General features: G+C 39.9%; 1 protein-coding gene across 2 annotated transcripts in view; it reads left to right on the top strand.

The window, feature by feature from the left end:
- EPB41L3 (erythrocyte membrane protein band 4.1 like 3) overlaps window positions 1–21,675 on the top strand; it is a 217,618-nt gene that overhangs the window by 11,376 nt on the left and 184,567 nt on the right. Inside the window, exon 1 of one of the 2 annotated variants that reach the window (XM_075993637.1) lies at window positions 3,115–6,800. The exons of the other annotated variant lie outside the window; for it this stretch is intronic. Coding sequence (XP_075849752.1) covers window positions 6,788–6,800 — 13 coding nt within the window. The 5' untranslated portion in view covers window positions 3,115–6,787. Of the gene's footprint in view, window positions 1–3,114; window positions 6,801–21,675 lie in introns of those variants that run through there. 2 annotated transcript variants of the gene reach the window in all.

The following is a 21,675-nucleotide window of genomic DNA, read 5'->3' as shown; positions in this document are numbered from 1 at the left end:
TAGAAATGCTTCTTTTCTTCAGCCTCTGGCATTTTTAGCCTTAGGGGTGAAAAGACTAGAGTGATAAAAGGCAAAGACCTACTTTCTGAATATAGGCATTCCCCATTTTACAGATGAGTCATTTTTCCAAAAGTGCCTTTGTTACTAGTTGCTCAGATTGTGGAATTCTTTGCCCACAGAGAAAATGTTAGAAATTGTGTTTAGGTTTCTAGGCTAGCCCAGACAACTATATTCAATCTATGTTACGAACAAATTTCGGAACTATCCTATCAGTTTCAGTTCTGGGACCTTGGAACAGGAAGCCAAATGATGCCTTCCTAAATGGATAGCCTAAGGTAAAAATCTTTTGGATGAGGACATAGTACTTTGCATCTCTCTTCCTGTGTCCCTCATCTGTCTTCTAGTGCTCACTTCTCTGAGCTCCAGTGTCCATATACTATCCTGAGTCACGTTTTTGTACTTGTAGTAAGACTTTGTTACTTCCCAAAATATACTCCTTGCTCCAAATTTATTACCTTCTCTCTTTCTCAACTAAAACTACCATTTCCTTAGTTCTGCTGATCTAAATATTAGATAGGAAAGCAGTCTGATTGAATTAGTTATATTTGCACAAAGGGTTGATAACCCTGTAATCCTTCCATGCTGTTTGCATTACAAAAAAAAAAAAAGAAAGAAAGAAGAATGCCTTTTAACTCAAATCAAATACATTTTCTTCAATTTGATATTCACTTATCATCTTTTACAAGCAAGGGTACTGATGTAGACTACAAGAATTTAAATGTGAATAAAATATGATGCTTATCATCTTATAGGGAGACCAGCATATAGATACAAATAAACACAGTATAAAATATGATAATGATGAGTGTCAAAAGAGGACTTTATGAAAATACCAAATCGTATACATTGCTAGAGGGAAGCAAGTAAATTGATACAAGAACAGTGAATGACAGACATTATTTTGTAAAGACATGTGTGTTGTCCAATGTAGGAATTTTACATCTCATTATATATCGTAGATAAACTCTTGCACATGTACACTAAGAAGCGTTTCCAAAATTTCCATTATCACAAGAAATTGGAAACAACACAAATGTCTGTGGACAAGAGAATGGATAAATAAATCATGGTATGTTCATCAAATGAGATATCATGCAGCCATAAAAGAGAATGATAGATATAAACCAACCACATGGATACATTTTTAACATTGCTGGTCAAAAAGAAAAGTTTCAGAAGACTGCATGATATGATACCACTTTTTATAAGGCTCAAAACCATGAAAAACTTAACAGTATTGTTTAGGAACACACAGAGGGGTGGAAGAGGCAGTAGGACAGCATAGTAGATACATCCATATTAGTGACATTCTCATTAAGTCAGATGATGGTTCACAGGTGTTCATCTCATTATTGTGCACCATATCTTCGATGTGTATATTTATATATATTAAATATTGCGTAATATGCTTTGTGTATGTGTGTGTGATCACTCCAGTTCTGGAGAATCATCAAAGAGAAAGCAGTTGATTCCGTCTGGGAGACTGGGAAGGGCTTTGCAGGGGAGGTCCACACTGGACTGAAGGAAAAGTAGGGTTTGGGGGCTCAGGCAAATGTTGAGTGGTGAAAAGTGGGGAGACAGTGAGGAGGGCGTGCGTGTAGTTGGCTTGAGGTATAGAACAGCTGAATTGGGGAGAGGTGATGAGTAGGATGTGTGGTCGTCATTCTCTCTTTCTAAGCAAGACAGCCACGATGCCAAGGACCCTCCTTAAGAAGCCGTGAGATTACCAAGGAGATTGTCTAGAATGAAAGGAGAAGCTGAGGGTAGAACTCGAGGAAGGGCAGGGAACCCAAAAGACAACACTGGGAAGACACTAAAAGGACAGATTGAAATGCTGGAGGAAAACCAGAGGGCACAGAACTAGGACTTCCCCATTGCAAGGGGATTTCAGACCCATGGAGGGTCAGATTCCATAGTGCAAAAAAAGCCAGAAAAGGGAGTACTCCCAGAAAAGGGAGTAAGGCGAAGTCAAGCTCTTTCTATCTCTCTTTCTGTTAACAAAGTATCTTTTGGTATGCATAGAGATCATAGTTTACTAAAAGTGGAGCTGTTCTTAGATGTCCTATTGTGATAGGAAGAAAAGGAGGGAGAAGCAGAGAAAAAGAACTGCCATTTGCTGAGGACCTACTATGTGCCAAGTATTCCAATCTGAGGGCTGGAAATGTCTTTATTTCTGGCTTCTTCCACAACTCCTGTAGTATATAATGTTGAGATAAAACCAATGCTTACACGGGCAAGTTACTCACCCAAGCCAAAGACAGACTATCTCTGAAATAATGTTTCCTTCCACATCTCTTAAAAAAAAAAAAAAAAAAGAAAAAAGAAAAGAAAAGAATAAAAAAAGAAGCGGCTTTTAAAAGGATGTTTCAATTAGATACACTAAAAAGTTCAATTCCACACATTTTTTTTTTGTTCTGATATCTTTAGCATTTTTAAAATTCTGTTCTCTTGATGTTTTACCATCTCAGTCTTGATGGAAGGGTCTAGCACCTTATCACTCGCCTCCTTTAGGGTACAGGCTGTCCCCTCAGTTAGCTATGTTCTAGCAAGTGTCTCTGGAGAATGTACGTTGATAAAATTTTCGCTGTGACCAACCTTGTCCCCTGGCTACGTGCGTACTCTCTTCACACACACATCCTGACCCTGACATGGCTACAGATTTGTCTTTTTTTACTGATTTCACTAACATACAATGTTTTTTATTACTAAAATCATAATCACACTTTCAGTCGCTATTTATTTCTGGAAACTGCATATTAAAATGATTATTTTTATCTTGCTGACACTGAAGTTACAACTCATAAATTTTATAATCATAGTGCATTAATATTAACTCCATAGTTTCCTGCCTCTGGCTTCTCCACGAACCTGGAAGAGAGCTTTTCTCCTAAGAATGAGGGGATAACAGAAGGGACTTGAGGATGGATAAAGTTTGTGACCACTGCTGAGGGGAGTGGCAGAAGAGAGCCAATGAGGGAGACCAAAGAGGATTTCTAAGCAGCAGAGCGGGCCTTTCTGAGGTTAAAAAAGGTCATCTTGTCTATGGCCATACCACCCTGAACACGCCTGATCTCAGACGCTAAGCAGGGCTGGGCCTGGTTAGTACGTGGATGGGAGAAAAGGCCATCTTTTGCAGAAGCAGCCATCAGCTCAGCTCCATTTCCTGTTGCTCCACAGACACTCCCCAGAGAAGAAAGTTGGGCTTTAACCTGCACACGAATGTGAGGTATTGGGAAACAAAAGAAGCTCATCTATTAATATAAACATCTCCCACAAATTAACCAGAAAGTTGATTTTTAAAGGTGCATACAACTCATACATGCATCTGATCATGTAGGGGAGGTTCTTCCTTTGGAAAGCAGCCCTGACACTCATTATAGGTGATGGAGATTTATGGATCAAGGTGGTAGAAAAGTAAGTTAAGCAATTAATAATTCTGTACTACTATTACATGGAGAGAAAGTGACTTTAACTCCAGCTTCCTGCACTTACGGACTATTCTGACGTTGCTCTTGGATAAAGACCAGAACTCTTCACATGGCCACCAGGGGCTTCATGGTCTCTTCCTGTCCACTTCTGCAGCCTTGTCTGGTATCATTTGCCCTTCTGTTGTCTGTCCTAGACCAGCAGTTCTCAAACATTTTAGTCTTACGACCTCTGTACATTCTCAAAGATGATTGAAGACTGCAAAGAACTTTGCTTTATGCATGTTGGATCTATTGATATTACCTGCATTAGAAATTACAACTGAGAAATTTTTAAAATATTTATGTTTAATTCACTTGAAATAACAACAATAGATCCATTTCATGTTAACATAGATATTTTTATGAAGGTTAACTCTTTTCCAAGACAAAAATAGTTTAGGGTAAGGACTGCCATTGCAAATCTATTTAATGCCCAATTTAACAGAAGAGAGTGGGTTCTCATGTTCCCTTCTATGTTAAAAACTGAGGGTGAAATATCACACATCATGTTGCTTCTAGAAATATCCACTGTACACTCAGGAGAGAATGAAAGTGAAAAGGCAAATAATGTTTTAGTATGACCAGGAAAATAGTTTTGACCTCATGGGCCCCCTAAAAGGGTTTTATAGGAACCTCCCAGTCCCTAGAGCCCCACCTTCAGAATCACTGTCTCAGACTCGTGAGTCTTTGGTTGGAGACAAGTCAATGGAGCAGCCAACTGGGACGATGTGAAATACAGTTGGGAAGTTAGGTTGAGGCTATAGCACATCCTATCTGATGGGGACATCCCTCATCTTCTGAGAAGGAGGTGAGCGTTACTGCTAAGGACACACAACAACTGAGGACATTCAAAAGTCCACCCTGCATTTACACTGCTTTGTGTTTCTCTGAGGACTTTTATGGGCATGACTTCATTTGATCTCTATTGTAGACCTCTATGAGAAAAGCAGGATATTTATTCTTTTCCTTTTTCACAGGAAACAGACATGTTTAGTGGCTTCTCAAGGTCACCCAAGGGAGTGTGAGGACGGAGCTGTCACCTCATATTCCCTGAACCTCTCCCCTGTGCAAGTGTCTCCTCTTGCTGAGACGTCACCCCACTGCGGGAGAGACCCATGCATGCCAGGGACTAGGGACACAACTTATAGGCAGAAGGTGTTTGGAAGCAGATATTGAAGCTTAACGCATCGTTCACCTGTGTAGTCCCTTTTCTGATACTTTATCAAGTAAAAGTCATTAAAGTATGAGAGAGTATCAACTGTGCTTTGTGTGGGCTCTTTGGTCAGCACAATTAAAATTCACGTGTCCACAGTGAGCAGAAAATTCATCATTTATTACTGAGATGCAGGAAGTAGGTTAATATCCAAAATCAAAGTTGTTAAACCTTTAAAATATCCAAAGGACATGAGGAAGACCTTGCATGGGCACTGTTTAAGGATTTGGATAGAAGGGAGATGCCACAGGAGAGGGCGGTTCCCTGAGGGCTGCGGAATGCGTGGGGACAGCCAGGCTCATCACTAGTCTCTGTAGGTATTTTTGTCATGATTTCTTCCAGCACCATCTTACCATCTGGTGCGAGTAAGACCCAATTTCTTGAAGTAATGCTAGGCAGCTTTTTATTCCATTACAAATTGCATCCTTTTAATGCTTTATTCTGAATGTTGACTTTCCTTTGAAGATTGGATCTACACAGGGTGGCTAAATAGTTCCAAGAACCATTGTCACAGCAGCCTTCCCCTCCCCCAATCAGAGTAAAATACACATGACATAAATTTTTATCATCTTAACCATTTTTAAGTGTACAATTCAGTAGTGTTACTCACATTTACATTGCTGTGCATCATCTCCAGAACTCATTTCATCTTGCGAAAGGGAAGCTCTATACCCATGAAACAACTCCATCTGCCCTCCCTGCAGCTTCTGACGACCACAGTTCTCCTTTTTGTCTCTGTGACTTTGACTATGCTAAGGACCTCGTATAAGTGGAATCTCACAGTCTTTGTCCTTTCATCCCTGACTTATATCACTTAGCACAATGTCTTCAAGGTTCATTCACATTGTTGCATGTGTCAGAATTTCCTTCCTTTTTAAGGCTAAATAATATTCCATTGTATGTGTGTACATGTCACATTTAATTGTCCATTCATCTGTTGATAGACACTTGTGTGGTTTCTGCCTTTTGACTATTGTGAATAATTCTACACTGAACATGCACATACAGATATCTCTTTGAGTCGCTTCTTTCGACCCTTTTGAATGGATGGTAGCATCTGATGGAACCGATTACAGTATACATCTGTAAGGCGGAGGCCCAGGAATGCTGAGTGGACAGGGGTCACAGAATTCCTCTAGCATGACTTCAACAAAGCCTGATTTTCCAAAGTGACTGCTCATGTGGAAAGCTTGTGACAGATGAGCTGTTTTACACAAAGTCTCAGTTTGGGGAGTTTGAGAGAGGATCCATACTACTTGAAAATATGTGGATCTATACTGTGAAATTTCTTCCCTAATAGAGCAATTATCATTCTTGTAGTATTAAAAAACAATGTATCCTACAGATGTAATGACATGTTAATTTTTTTCCTGGGCCTCTATAAAAAAAGATAATACTTATTTCTTTGATCTTTTCTTTGAAGAATTTCAATTCTATTCTATATTTCTGACCTATAACATGTCTAATCTGGGTTATAATTTATATTCTTTGTGAGTGTGTAATTAGAATTATTTTAGTCAAATGCATATTGGAATGTGTAAATCATTTTACTAGGTTTTCTGATTATTATTTTGAGTCAGCCTATGTCTTTACCTTGCAGCAATTCCCTGCAACCCCATTCTAGTCCAGACTTGCTTCAATTATTTTTTTGTTCCTATATGTTCATACATCTCTTTCATATTATCTATCTAAAAATATCTATTGCATATTTAAATGTGGTTTGGGTGTGTATTCTCTTACTTATAACTGTTAAAGTGTTAGTGAGAGATCCCTTTTATCTCATGTGAATTATCCACTGTTTTTCTACAGAAACTTTCTCCTTAACCCGGAATGTATTTGGAAGTGGGGTGGCTTCTAGGGAGGGGGGAACTGATATTACCATGCTCAGTATTGGGATAAATCATCACCAGTTGTTGAACTGTTTCTAAACTATGTTTTTTTTTTCCTTTTTTGCTCACCCTCCCTGTCTCACTGCCTCTTGGAACATGGAACATGGAACCCGGACCTGCCAATCATCTGGAAAAATGTTACCTTTGCATGTTGGGACATGGATAATGTGGGTGAGTCCTAAAATTAATGCTTAAGTTGTTGATGTCTCTCTTTGTGGAAGGAGAAAACTGTCAAATGACATTGTTGAGTAGGAAAACGTCTTTAGCACCCAGCGCCCGTGTGCACCCAGCCCTTGCACCGCCAGTGAGCCCCAGGGAAAAGCCCTGCATGTACTATTAGCAGTACCCAAACCCAAATGAATCCAAGATGAATTGTATTCAGTGACAATGGCTATTTAGACCTTTGCTGTTTGTTTTCTTTTTTTCTTTTGGGTTTATACCATCTTTAATAATAGTTCTTTATGACAAAGCAATTTGAAAATTCCCACATAGCTTGACGCTGAATTTCCTCTTTTGTTCAGTTATTTCTATAAATTGCACGCCTCAAATCTTCATATTTACTCTTTTTATGGCAGACACAGATGTATTTATTTTTGTGATGCTGGCATTGTTTCTAAGATAAACCCATTGGAAATGGTACATGGTTGATGTATTTATATTAACTGCATCAAGCATCTTGACATGACTTCCCTGGTCAATTAGTCCTCAGTAGATGGTGTCAAAACTCAAGACAGGAAAACTGTTCAATATAAAAATAACTTTGTTCTTCCAAAACTGAGCAATAATGATGTGCTGGACCCTGCATGGACCAGGACTGGGAAGTGGGTTGTGGCCTTCTGGGGGACTTCTTGCTATGGAGTGCAGAATAGACAACAGGCAGGTTTTGAATACCAAAAGATATATATTTTTCAAAATACATTTTCCCATAGTCCTCAAGGATATGGGAAGCAAGTTTCTGGGTAAAGCCTTTGATTGGCATGATATTTTAGAAGAGGCTGGCCCAATATGTTCCATGCTTTTCTTAAAGGATTTAGCATGGCTGATTAACCACTTCAGAACCAGCGTCGACTGTAGTTGATAGCCACAGATGAATGCGCACAGCTTAGTGTGGACTGTAGTCCACAGCCACAGATGAACGTGCACAGCCACTTTAGCCGGCAGCCATGATATGACTTTTCTAATTATTCATTTATCAAAATAAAATTGTGAACATTTAGAAATAACGTAATGAAAACATATATGTATATGTTACCTATTCTGATTTACATGACAAGTAAAGCTGCCTGTAAAGTAAAACAAGCTTTCAGTGCTTTCAAGCTTTCCTCATCACACAGGAGCAAAACGGATTCGTCATCAATGCACAGCACAAACTATCATGCAGACTGTGAGTGCCGGCTGTGGGCAAGGTTTCGCATTTAAAAAAGAAAGAAAGAAATCAGTTGAGGCATACTTCCATAGAAAAGTCATTGTCTTAATGATCAATTCTACTTTTACCCTGAGTTTCCCTGTCAGTAAATTTAAAACTGCCATGTCACTGTCTTAGCTGGTGGAGGTGGCAGGATTTCACTTGCTGGGAGCAAACACATTTGTTGTTGCAATCTGTTATTTCTGAAATGTCTAAAATTATATTGGATGTTAGCATGAAATTTGGCATTGATGTTTGTAAGATTTCCTATTCTGGTGTAAGTAATTTGGGAATCTTTATCTCAGATGATTTAGTTACTCATAAATATCCTTAGGAATATGTGTCATTTGAGTTTAGTCTGTTGAGCTGTGAGCAGTTAATTTGACACAATTACCACCTAATCAGCTGTTTTGCCTATTGGGTTATGTGATGCACCTTCAGTTCCACATCTAAATATCTTCTTTTGGGATTCACATTGTGTGTTTTCCTCCGTGTGTCCCTTTGGGTCTTTTCATCTCCCCCACCCTCATGAGAAATGACAATAACCTTCTAGGGTGGCCATGCACCCTAAAATCTCATTTCTCTGCCAGTGACACTCGGTACTCAGAGCCTCCTTCCTTTGCATTGATCCTGAGCTTGCCTGGGACCTTGAACGCCTTCTGAAGATAACGCTTTATTTGTGAGATGCTCAGGAAATCCTTGGAAATCTCAGACCCTAAAAATAGCAAGTGCCAGAGCAACAGGGTTTTACTTTATTATTTCCTCGCACCCTGTCGCAGCATTCATGCGCTCATCTGCCTCTGCCTCTCCTTCCCCAGCCTCCTTCTGCTGAGGGGTCTTTTGACTTGGGGGTTGTTTGGGTTTCTTGGAATTCATTTTTGTTGCACTTGTAGGGAAGAGAAGGGGCTGGCTGTACAGCCTAAAGCCTATGGTTTGGTTGATAAGGGATCATTTTCTTTAAAAACCAGCTGGTGGATTCATTACACTGTCAGGGCTCGCATTCTAGGATGTGCAGCGTGGTGATACCGTCACCACCTTCCTTTCACCATCATCCTCGTCGCTTGCTCTCCATCGCACACTGGGTTATGGACTTGACATGGGTCACATTTAATTTGCTTGCAGGAACTTTTCACCATCTAATTTTGTGGATGACTAGAGTGAGGTGCAGCTTACCCTGCTGGAGGCCAGCGAGTGGCGGAGGGAGGGTCTGTTTTAATCTAGGAGTCTGGTTCTAGAGCCACAGCCATAAAAGGTTTTCACCAGACACATTTCCTTTTAACCAGTTTAACATACTTTTGGACTCTTCTGTACCTTCAAAGAAAGAATTTTGGTGCATCCTGGATGATACTTGTTCTATACACCTGAATTGGTCTTTTATCTGGCAGTTATGTAAAGCCCTTTCATGAGCCCAAACTGGCAACCCTGTGGTGCCAGGGGGTGGGGGACAGGAGGGATTATAGTAAAAGGCAGATTAGGAGGGTGATTAGCCCCCAGGAAAGTGGTTTATGTTTCCAGTTAAGTGAATATATTTGCATCTGACAGTATAATCATATTTTAATGGATACTAGTTTCGGAGGAAAAAAATCAAACAAAATCTAACTTTTTTCTAAATTCAGACAAACTCTTGTACCTACAAATTCCTTTTAGATTTTCGGCTCTTGGTATTGAGTGTTAGGGCTTCCAAACCTAATCATGAGTCCTTCTCTAATAGCTAATTTTCTGCTTTATTAGTCAGGGTAATGAGGCCCTTCTCAAAAGCAGAGAGACGTGAAGAGCAGGAAGTTGTCTTGGTCAGCTTGCCTGGCATGCCTGGCTTGCCTGTTTCAAGAAACTACCCTGACAAGTGTAGGAATTGGTGGAGCCCAGCTGTGGATGGGCTTGGCCAGCATGCGGATATTTTCCGTCACCTGTGCTGGGCAGATCCCTATCATATCTCACCTGGGTTTTGTGACAGCTTGCTAAAACCTTCTCCCCATCTTTATTCCATCCTCTGTCTCTGCCGCCTCCAACCCGCCCCCCAGCCTTGGGCTCGTACTGGTGCCCGGCCTGTTAGGAACCGGGCAGCACAGCCCCGGCAGGAGGCGAGCAGCCCACAAGCAAGCCATCTGTGTTTACAGCCGCTCCCCATCGCCCGCATCACTGCCTGAGCTCCGCCTCCCGTCAGATCACGGGGGCATTAGGTTATCCTGGGAGTGCCAACCCTGCTGTAAATTGCACGTGATGCCTAGTGATCTAAGATGGAGCTGAGGTGCTGTTGCTAGCGCTGGAGGGTGGCTGCAAATTCAGATCAGCTTGAACAGAGAGGTTTGACTGCACAATAAATGTGATGTGCTTGAATCATCCTGAAACCATTCCGCGGCCCCCGTCTGTGGAAAACTTCTCTTCCAGAAAGCTGTTCCCTGATGCCAAAAGGTTGGGGACCACTGCTCTGACTCCGGAGAGACACGTCCAAACGCTGAGTCCCACCACGTTTCATTCTTGCTCTAAGCACGCCTATGGCTCCGAGTTGCTTCTAGTGCTGCTTCTCCACTGCAGTGTTGCAGCAGCAATAGTTGATGCCGTGGCCGGGTGGGTACAAGGGACTGTGTAAATCCGTTAGCTTTGCTTATTTGTCCCATTGCCCAGTGGTTCCTGGTACACAGCTAACATTAATAATTCAGGTTATCGACACTTTCGGTAGTGCTTGTGATGTGAGTTTTATAGTTATTAGCTTTATGTAATTTTACTCATAGATAATTTCTAGGTAAGGAGGCAGCAAGGATAGATGAACAAAGCTCAGAAGTTCATGCTGTATTTAATGATGCTATGAACATTCTCACCCATGATGACAATAGTTACACTCACCAAATAAACAGCTAAGTGACAATAAAAGTAAAATGTGTAAGAAGATAAGCCATATGAATAAAAGGTTAAAATCTCTGCATTTCATTTGTTTCAATAGCAATAAGTAACATATTTACTTGTCAATAGTACATGTTTATTTGCCTTTTATATTACCTATATAATGGAGGTCTGAAAAAAATGACATGATTCTTTCTTCACAATAAAACAAGATGTGTTGAAGAATTTTATGCGCTGAGAATTTTTCTTCCAAAACAAATAATTTTGTGTTTAATAGATGTCATTACTCACATGCTTATACAAAGGTGTTATCTATACCCCACCTGTCCTCCCAAAATCTCTGTGCTGCTGCTCTTTGCTTTATTTTCCCAAATAATTTTGGTGGAGGCGAGGAGTTGGAAAAATCTGGAAGTATATGTTGCATGGAAAAGTCCTCTGTCATCTGAAAAAAAAGAACCAAGCCCCTTAGGATGAGCCGCAAGTTATTCTCAGATCCTATCACTGCCTCCAAGGTTCATCTGCCACTTTCCCTCTTGCCTCTACTTGTCATTCCCGTGTGCCTATTGGTGTGTCCGACCTTTGGCATCCCAGGAAGGCTCATGTGATTTTTCTCACCCTCCTTCCTCTGCCTCCAAGTCCTTACCTTGTCTTTACCTGGGAATTCCCGCTGCCTTTTACACACAGCTCCCACAGGCAGCCTCCCCCCCTCCTGGGTCTAAGAATCCCTCAGACACTTACAGCACCTGGTGGGTGCCTTTCTCACTCAACTTTGCATATTATACGGAGCAATGGATTTACTTGTATCTTCCCCCCTCCCATTGTTTTATAAAATCAGAAACAACTGGGACCTCACCTTTTAATGATTTCTGTATGCTGAACACCTGGAATTTGGTAGGTTGTCACATATTTCTCAAGAGGTAGACTGTAAAATGCACCTAGGTGGCCAAGGTGTTTGTTAGGCCCAAGACCAAGGAAGAAAGAGGGCTGGGTGGAGGGAGAGGCTGGGCTGGCTACAGCCCCAGCAAAGGCCTCAGCTTCCTGCGTGGGGCGCTCTGGAGCTGGAACCACCTCCAGACTGTTTCTGCTTAGAGTAAGAGGCTGGGGCATTCCTGTCCCCACATAGACAGGTCGTTTTGGATGTTGGCTGTCTCCAGAAGGTGGTGTCACTTGGGCCAGGCGCTTGTAGCAACTAGAGGATTATAAATCCTTCATTTCTGTAAGGGGATCTGGGAAGTATATCATTGTGTTCACTAGATAGGCTTAACTTTTTGTGAAACTAACTGAAGGAGAGCAAAATGCCTATGAATTAGGGAAATTGGGGGGTAAGGTGAGGAAATGAGACACTTGGCAATTTCAATCTGCTCTATTAATAGAAATGGTTTTTAAAAAAATGGATTTCTCTCTGAACAAGAAAATATGATTAGGAAAGACCCCTGAAGTTTTAATTAAGCCTTCCAACCCTAAAAGCAGCAAATACATGTTTTTAAAAACTACTCTAAATATAAAATTTTCTGCTACTCATTCCATTGACTACCCAGAATGTACACTGCACTCTAGTAGCTGGGATGGGATCATTAAAAAATAGTGTAAGTCAAATACCATGGAGTTAAGAATATTTAACCTTTGGTAGATAAAAATATTTAAACAATTAATCCTAATTCAAAGTGGGACGAAACAATGATTCTATTACTAGTATAAGCAGAGTATACCAGAGGAAAAAATGTATTAAATCAAACTTGGCTTAGTGGAAGGTGTGTGTGGGTGTATGTGTGCATGTGTATGTTTATGCCTGTGTAAACATATGCATGTATTTGTATATGTATATGTCTGTGCGTGCGTGTGTGTGTGTGTGTGTGTGTGTGTGTGTGTGTGAGTGTAAGAACACTTCTGAGATGTCACTTGAACTAAGCTTTTGAACCTCCAGAGATTTGAGTTTGGCTCTTCTGGGAAATGTTAGCTTTTACTTTTCTACCCACAATAATATCTCATTTAACTTTCATAGCTTCTGTAATTGCTGGCCTCTATGCATTAGAAGGAGAGGCACTTCTACAAAACCTGTAGTTTTCAGTGAGATCAGAATCATCACTTTTCCTCTTTCTTCCACTCCCAGACTCTAAAACCAGGTCCTGCCTTTTGACATGCTCTAAGAACCTCTCATGACTTGGAGCCGCTGTACAAAGGTTGGAAGTGGGCCTCAGCTCATTTCTGCATGTCCAAAAGAAATTGCCTTTGTTCACTTTCCTTTCACTTAAAGAGGGCTCCCCTTCCTTTTAATGACTTCTATATATGCAGTTCCTTTGTTTTTCCTACCTTATCTTTAATTATTGCTCAGGTGATAACATTGCTGATGACTAAGACATTATGTCTCTCTCTCAAAGGTTTAGTGAAAAGGAAAGAAATTGGAGCACACCGAATTATAATGGCAAAGTTCTCGATTATGCTTATGAGGCAGTGTTGATGATAAGGAAGTAGTTAAACATTACTCTGCTTAGAAAGAAATTGTTCTCAGGACCAATACCGAGTGTCAGCAAAATGAAAAACAATTGATTCATCAAGTTCTTTCCTCCATGACATACAGAGAATGAGAATATTAGCTAGAGAAATTTATTCTAAAATCTATTTTAGTCTGTAGCTTTCTTTATCAACCAATTTCCTGGCAGTCCTAAAGCTCTATATTTAAAATTTTTTTAACATCAGTTACCCATTTTCCTCTTCTGAAGTTGTTACCCTGGGGACAAAGACAGGAGGGCAGGAGACAGAAGGATATAAATCTGTTGAGTCCGTATTGGTCCTTCCTAGTGGATTTGACATTGCTTCCTTTGTAAGGTGTCACGAGTAGACTGAAGGTGCCCGGCTCACCTTTATCTTTTAGGGAAACAGTTTGAATATAGGCTTTCCTTGTTAGAATCAATTTGGCTAATATTAATACTGGCTATAATCCTGGCAGGAGGGATGGAGAAAGGGCAGTACTAGGGGAAAATGTGTTGGTGTGTTAGTGTGTATGCTACAGGACACGCTTCTACCTGCATCCCCCAGAACCCTATTTGAAAAACTAACTGGAAGACTCCATTACATTGTAGCAGATGGTCAAACTGCTTTACCATCCAAATGAGAACTTGGTATGAAAATATACAAAGTTTAATAGCCAATTTTACATGAAAGCTTCTGTCACTTTTAAAGGTATTGAAAAAGTCTACTTAAGATAATTTGTCCAATTCATTCAGTCTTTATTTTTGCCAATAAATGGCTTCAGAGCCCAAAGCCACAGGTCCTCTATACTAGTTTCTTTCCATTTTAAAAAATCACCACTGTCATCAAAGAAAATTAACCACTCCAAAGTGCTATTCTTCTTTATTCATTTAGTTTTGCTTCTATAAATCATTTATGGTAGCAGAGTTATAATTTGACTTAGTAATTAGTTTGCAGAGGAAAAAAGTTCAGCTTGCATTTGGAAAGTATGAGGCAAACATCAAAGAAAACTGGTTTCACATAATTGTTTTAGTGTAACAGATACAAATGTCTGGTTTTAAATGGAACTGGATTGGGGGATAGCTCTAACTACCTTCGTGCATATTCGACCACTGATCCAGCCAGTTTCTTGGACTTGCTGGGAAAAAATTTCTGTGAGGTCAATGATTCATACTGGTTCAAAGGTTACACTGCCACATAGCTCAGCTGTCAGCAGAACTATGTCTCACCTGGCCGGGATTTTGTAGAAATCTGAAGGAAAAAGAAGGACACTGCAAGATTTTATTGCCCAGTGAACTAATAGACCCATGTAGGTAGGCTATGTCAGCAGAAGCATGGGGCAGGAGTTCTTGCTGCTGGTCTGAACTTTGCATTTCCAGCATGTTGGGTTGGAAAGCCAGTCCTGAGATAGCACAGAAGGAGCCAACTTGGCAGCACTGGATGGAGGTAGTTGTAGTTTTATCCTGTAGCAAAGAGTGATCACTCAGTTTGACAGTGTTATCTCACAAGCCTTATCTCCTTCTCCAGTTAAAGTCCATTGTGAGGCTCAAAGAGTACAGTGACAGCCTATTTTTAACTGCAAGTCCTGCTTAGCCATAATTGAACATGTGGTGTACTCAGTTCAGAGGCCCCTCCCCACTTGGACATCCCAAGTATCTGATTCAGGGCTTCCTATATATCTGCATCATGGAAAACTTAGAGGTTAGACTGCATTTTGGATGTATTGCCTTTTGTTAGCGCTCTGGTGTTTTTAAGAATCTTTTGGTTGTTTTTATACAACAATGTATCTGTAACTGGGATGTCATGAATTATCTGAATACTATGTCCACTTCAGACACAGCAGAGCGTTAAAGTTGGTAAAATATTTTTGTAAGTATCCGTAAAAGATTTTATCCCCCATGCCTTCTCCTCCCCAAATGAAACTGAATGTTTGCATTGGAATTCCAGAACCCTCTTGACTCTGTGGCAGCAGCTGTGCATCTAGTGCTTCCCTACAGTAAATGTTAACGGTACTCTGTATTCATTTTAATGGTTTTAATGATTAGAAAGAAAAAAAGGGGTGGTACTGTAGATTTTAAGGATATATTTTTAAAGTGAAAGAATGAATGCCTTTTTGGTTTTGCTTTTAATTATAAATTTTTTATTCTCTTTGCTTTTTTAAATCACTCTAAATCTTAGACAAGAGGCTCCACCTAGTGTAAGTTTTAGGTTAAAAAAATAGTGCAGATATAAAGAAAGGGCAAAAATTAGCAGAACCTACCCATTTATGATAAGATTGTAAGACGAAAGATATTAATATTTTATAGGGTGCTTTATGGTTCAGATCATTTATGTAATTTGGGGACATGGAAACATTCTCATTCCCTCATCTCTTCACAAATTCTTATTTTTATCTATCTTTTTAAGGGCAAAATTATATCACTTATGCATCCAGATACAGTTCTAGGTTGTAAACATTACCTTTGCCTGTGGTGAATGGATTTAGATCCAATTTTCTGGTGATATAACAAGGGAAGAATCTTAAGTGAAATCATTTGGGATGTCTACACAGTTAATAAACTTACAGTGTTACTGTCTAAATGTGTTGTTGTTGTTTTGTAAGCAGGGACTTAAATTTTAGATTGACAATTTTATTTAATAATTTTATTAACATAAATTATATTTTTGAAATTTTTATATTGTATCTAGCTTTAAGATTCAGATTTGTTTATTTAGCAGCCACTAAGTGGAGTTGTACTACTGTTGATCATGGCACTTTTACAACTTTATCACTATAGTGTGGTGTTCAATTTCTTTGTATTTTTTTTCTTATAGAGGGAGTTTCTAGTCTTATATCTATTATCAGTGAGGTCTAAGAAGAGAATGTAAATATGTCTTTAAAAGACTAAATACTAGAGTGAGGTAATACATATATGAAATGCCCTTCCCTGATGCATTGTTGTTTAAAAACAATTCTAATACTGTATTATTATTGCAGAGGTTCTCAAAGTTTTAGGGGTTGACACCTCTTAAAATGAGGATCGACAAAGAGCTTTTGCTTAGGTAGGATATATCTATTGATTTTTACCATTTTAGAAATGAAAACTAATAACATTTTTAAATATTTATTACTCCATTTAAAAATAACATTGGCAAACCCATTATATGATAACATAAATGACATATTTTCATTACAAGGAACTGTATTTTCCAAAGCAAAACAATTTAACGAGTAGCATAGCGTTGTTTCACATTTTAAATATCTCTCTAATGTCTGATAATAGAAGACAACTATATTCTCATCTGCTTCTGCAATCTGTTATAATGTGTTGTTTCGAAGTGTAGTAAGAAAATCTAGCTTCACACAGAAATATAGTTGGAAAAGGGAGGAGTATTTAAAGTAGCCTTTTCAGATAATTCTTTGACCTTGCCAATTCATGAAAGGATTTCAAGGAACCCCCTCCCTGGTCAGGGTTTCCTTGGTTTCACTTTGAGAACTGCTGGTCTAAGTAAGATGAAGCCTAGTTTCAAATCTCAGCTCTTTTAATTCCCTGATATGAAGTCCTGGGAAGTTAGTCAACCTTTGGCAAAGCTGTCAGAGAAATTAGAAACAGCGTGCATGCGGGATCTAGCACATAGGAGGCGCTCAAGCAAATGGCTGCCATGCCAACGGGATGGGAGTGACGAGGGGCTGCTACTGCCCTGCCTCCACCGTCAGGGCTGCTGCCCTGGTCTCACGTGGGGTGAGCCAACTTCCAGAGTCAGAAAATGAAGTCACACCCAGCTTGGGGGGTGTCTAGGAATAAAACTATGGGGAAGATAATGCTATTAATTGACTATGCAGGATCTATCTTATTCCTGGGCTATATGGTTTTTAATCTTTCCCTTCCAGAATAAGGCTGATTTGCAGGGTTTACACAAGCTTCCTAAATTCTGAATACACTACACTTAGAGACCCTTATGGTGGTTGTTATTATAACAACATATAACAAAGATGGGCTTTATTTTATATATCCATATTTAATGTGGAATCTATTGTTTAAAGTATAATGAATAATTGCAACTTTTCCTAAAATAAACAATAGAAAATAGATGCCATGGGATTGGAAAAAAGTGAAAAACAAAAGTTCTGGGAAGCCTTTACTAATACTTTTTGGTGTTCAGTACATTGTAATGTTGAGTGAAGTACCTTCCATCTACACCATGCTGTGCTCATATTTTTCTGTAACATTTTGTGACTCTGAACGTGATGCTAAAGGATGGTAGTCAGGACTGACTAAGCAGGACAGTGGAGGCCGTTCCTAAAAGGCAGTCCTGAAACTAGGTCATAGCACAGGGAGGTGAATTTGAATGTTCTGAGTTGGAAAGTTCTGAGGTTGGGAAGCAGGTCCAGAGTAAGGGTCTCCGATCTGAGAAGCAGAAAGACCAGTGTGTGAAAACCAAAGGGGGCTTGGGGAGGGTCTGGTGACAGCAGAGGGGGATTGGGAACAAATAGTAGACCGAAGCTAGACCCCTAGCCGAGTGGAGCAAAACAAGGCAAGAGTGCAGAAGAATTTGGTCCAAGCCAAATCTTGTAGACTATACTCTTACCTGTGGTCTTGCTTAGTTATGAGGAGGACTGGGGGAGGAGATTTCCAAATGCTAGAAAATATACTTCTTGAAAATAATTTTTAAAACTATATTTAAAAGGCTTATGGAAAAATACCTCATTATTAAAAACACTATGAAAGTGACTCCAAACAAAGAATCTTCTCATTGCATTGTCATGAGAATGATGTAATGCTTTTATTTTAAAAGAATATTTTAGCCACAGGCATAAAAATACCACATTTATCAATCATTTAGAGGAGGATTAAAAAAAGAGAGAGAAAAGAGCAACAAAAGCTCTTTCTCAACTCTGTGCTTAGGATGAGCAGTGATAAGGAGGTCTTTTCTCTTTATACCTCAAGTGGTATCGAGTAAAACTAGTATGCTAACAAGTTTCAATGTCTCTGGCTCAGACACATTTTTGTGTCTGTTGTGGTCATCGACAAGTTCCAGAAACTCATAGGTGACTTGCCTAAGAGGACCCCACTAACCAGGTGGTGGTTAGACCCCAGGTCTCCTAATTAGCTGTGTTACTTTGGAGTGGCACACCCAGCTTTTGAGGGTCTCAGTCTACTCATTTGTTATGTAAGAAACAAGATTAGATCAGCGGTTCTCAAAGTGTGGTTCACAGACCAACACAACAGTGTCACCTGGAAGTTAGAAATGTGTTTGTGGGCCCATCCCAGACTTACAGGAGATAAACTACAGGGAGGGGACCCGGCAATGAGTGCTCTGGCACCCCCTCTGGGTGATGCTGTGCGTGCTACAGTCTGAGAGCTGCTGGGCTAGATGCTCTCTAAGGCCCCTTCTAGCTTTGATGATCTGAGATTCTAAGAAGTCATGTAGTTCACTCTGGCCTTCAGGTAGGTGGTTGTCTGGACCGATGAGAACAGATAATTGTTCTTTTGAAATATTCAGAGGATGGAAACTGTGTTAGGTGTCTCATTTCATTGTTTAACCATCTCAGGAAGTTCTTATACCTCATTGTTTATACAAAAATACATTTAGAGCAAATTAATATTTTTTAAATTGCTTTTTGCATTACTGTTACATTAAACACTTAAAAAGAGCTGTAAAGATTCTCCAGATAGTGTGTATGGGTGGGGGAGGGGTGTCACATAATGGAATATACATGAAGTTTGTGCACAGTATCTGGAGATTTGCAGACTCGCCAGTGCCCAGCTTTGGTCCCCATGTACCTGGCTGAGAAGCACTGACTTAGAAGATACTTGGTGAACAGTTAAGGAAAGTAAGCACGTATCCAGGGATTTAGAAGCAGAGGAACGTTCTATAAATTTCGTCCAGCTGCCATTGGCTTGTCAAATGTGTATCAAACACTTTCTGGTGGGGAAGGCACTGTTTTAGGTCTTGGGATTGGATACATCCTACTTTCTGTGAGCTTTCATGCAATTATTGCAAATGTGGACAAAACAGGAACCAAATGAGCTCATGTTCCTTCTGCCAGGAAATATCAGGGGGAAATTCCCAAAACAGATGGCACATGAGTTGGCCTTCGGGATTGGGCTCAAGACAGAGAGGGGGTGGACCCTTGCACGCTGGCAGGATGGCACAACCAAGGCTGTAAAATGGAAGGCTGTTTGGGAGATGGTTTTTTCTGGCTTCTGGGGAGAGCCTACACAGCCCAAACTAATGGAGGAGTGTGCAGTGAGGAATCCATGGCTCCTGTTACAGTTTCTCCAGGGCTACATACAAACCTCTACAAGGAGATAAAGTGAAATTTCTCCTTCTACACTTGTGCTAACATGCATAGCTGTCAATTCTCAGCTCTAAGGATTCTCTTGGAAACAAAGAATTTCTTCCAACTGAGGGCATTGGATCTTAAACAATTAGGCTAGCTCTCTTTACAGAGCAAGTAATAACCATTTGCCCAGAAGACATTGCCTAGAATTTTGAGCTGTATTTGTACTTCAACGTTAAGCCAAAAGATAGGTCATTTTTAGATAGCTAACAAGTAATTTGTTGCTTACTCTCAATGTGCCTGTTGCAAATTGATTAATTCCATATACTTTATAGGTACTTGTAAGACATTGGCTTACAGCCTTTTAACAAGAGATTTTAATTAATTTTTGCAAGAAGGATAATTTTCTCCTTATTTCCCAGACATTTGCTATTATAACTGCAATAGTTTTGTCTTGACCTCATGTAACCCAACATCAATTCTTGGTTGTTTAATTCCAGAAGAAACAGGGCTGAGTGAAAATGTTTTTCTGATTTGATCAAATTTTCATACTCAGTATTCACTGCTAGGCTATATTGGGGCTTCAGGACTGACAGGCTGCTTAAATTCACAATGAGGGGAACACACAATTTAAAGAGCTGGGTTTTGAGGCTGCCTTCTAAAAGTTCAAGTGAAGGAAAATGATGACATTGCCTAGTCTGAAGCTGGAAGATATATAATCCACTATCAGAATTCAGAATGACATAATTGAAAGTTAAATTAGTCATGTTAAAAATGCCAATTAACTGAATTTTTACAAAAATGCAGTTATATCTTTTTGTATATTTTATTAAAATGCTAGACCTTAAGAGAAAAAGTATTTTCCTATGTATCTCTTAACACGCAAAATGAGAAATCTAATAATCTTACTTTGTGTGTATAAAATGAGAGGTCTTACCTGATGAAGATTTAGTGCCAATGATGGGAACAGATGCTTAGAATGTAATGGGGTAAATGCTAAAAGAAAGAAAGAAAGAAAGAGAGAGAGAGAGAGAGAGAGAGGGAAGGAAGGAAGGAAGGAAGGAAGGAAGGAAGGAAGGAAGGAAGGAAGGAAGGAAGGAAGGAAGGAAAGAAAGAAAGAAAGAAAGAAAGAAAGAAGGAAAGAAAGAAAGAAAGAAAGAAAGAAAGAAAGAAAGAAAGAAAGAAAGAAAGAAAGAAAGAAAGAAAGAAAGAAAAAGCCAAACAGCAAAAGGTCTCTGGTTTTGTCAGTGGTTCTGATCATTGCAATCAACTAGGCACCATCAATTAAGCTAGTATCTCTGGAGATTGGTCCCTGGCATTGGTTTTTAAAGGTTCCCAGGTCATTCTCAAGTGCAGTACTTGCCTACATGATACCTATATTGTTTCCATGTTTGGGTAGTGATGTGATTGATGGAAAGATGCCAACAGATACAGCCAAAAGATACAAAGTTGAGTTTTTTTAAAAAAATGGAAGTTACTTTGAAAACATCCAGAGACAATTATATAAAGCAAGAGATCACAGAGATAGCACAGCATGTTCCCAGAGATCTGACTCTCCAGGTCCCCAAAGTTCCTTGTAGTGATGCTCAGCTGTGCTTGGTAACACCCATGTGGAGTGAGGACCTTCCAGTGCAGGTAGCATCACTGGCCACTCTGACCTGACCTATCTACACTCCCGTCTCACCACCCTATGCCTCCAACCCCTCTGCATCTGTTCTGGGAAACCTGGCTCTGTGTTGGCTGCTTCCAGGGTGCAAGTAGCTGGTCCAGCCCACCCCCTCCAACACAATCTTGGGCAAGTGCTACTAGACTGCAGGGAGGAACTCCTGGGCCATCCCCCAGCCAGCCCAGCCAGCCCAGCCAGCATTCCCAGACGTCCAAGCTCTGTTCCTGCCATAGCCATTGGGCAGTTCATCTGACTCCAATTTTAAAGACTTGAATGATTTTTCTAATTAAAGTATTTTTGTATCATAACTTTTTAGGTAAATTACTTATATAGTTGATTAGTTCAATGTTTTCGCCTGTTTTTAAAAGAGGAGCCACTGAAGAAATTCACCAGGGTCTAA

Source organism: Microcebus murinus, chromosome 17, assembly GCF_040939455.1.
Source record: "Microcebus murinus isolate Inina chromosome 17, M.murinus_Inina_mat1.0, whole genome shotgun sequence".
NCBI classification, from domain to species: domain Eukaryota; kingdom Metazoa; phylum Chordata; class Mammalia; order Primates; family Cheirogaleidae; genus Microcebus; species Microcebus murinus.
This window is presented reverse-complemented; position numbering and strand designations above follow the sequence as displayed.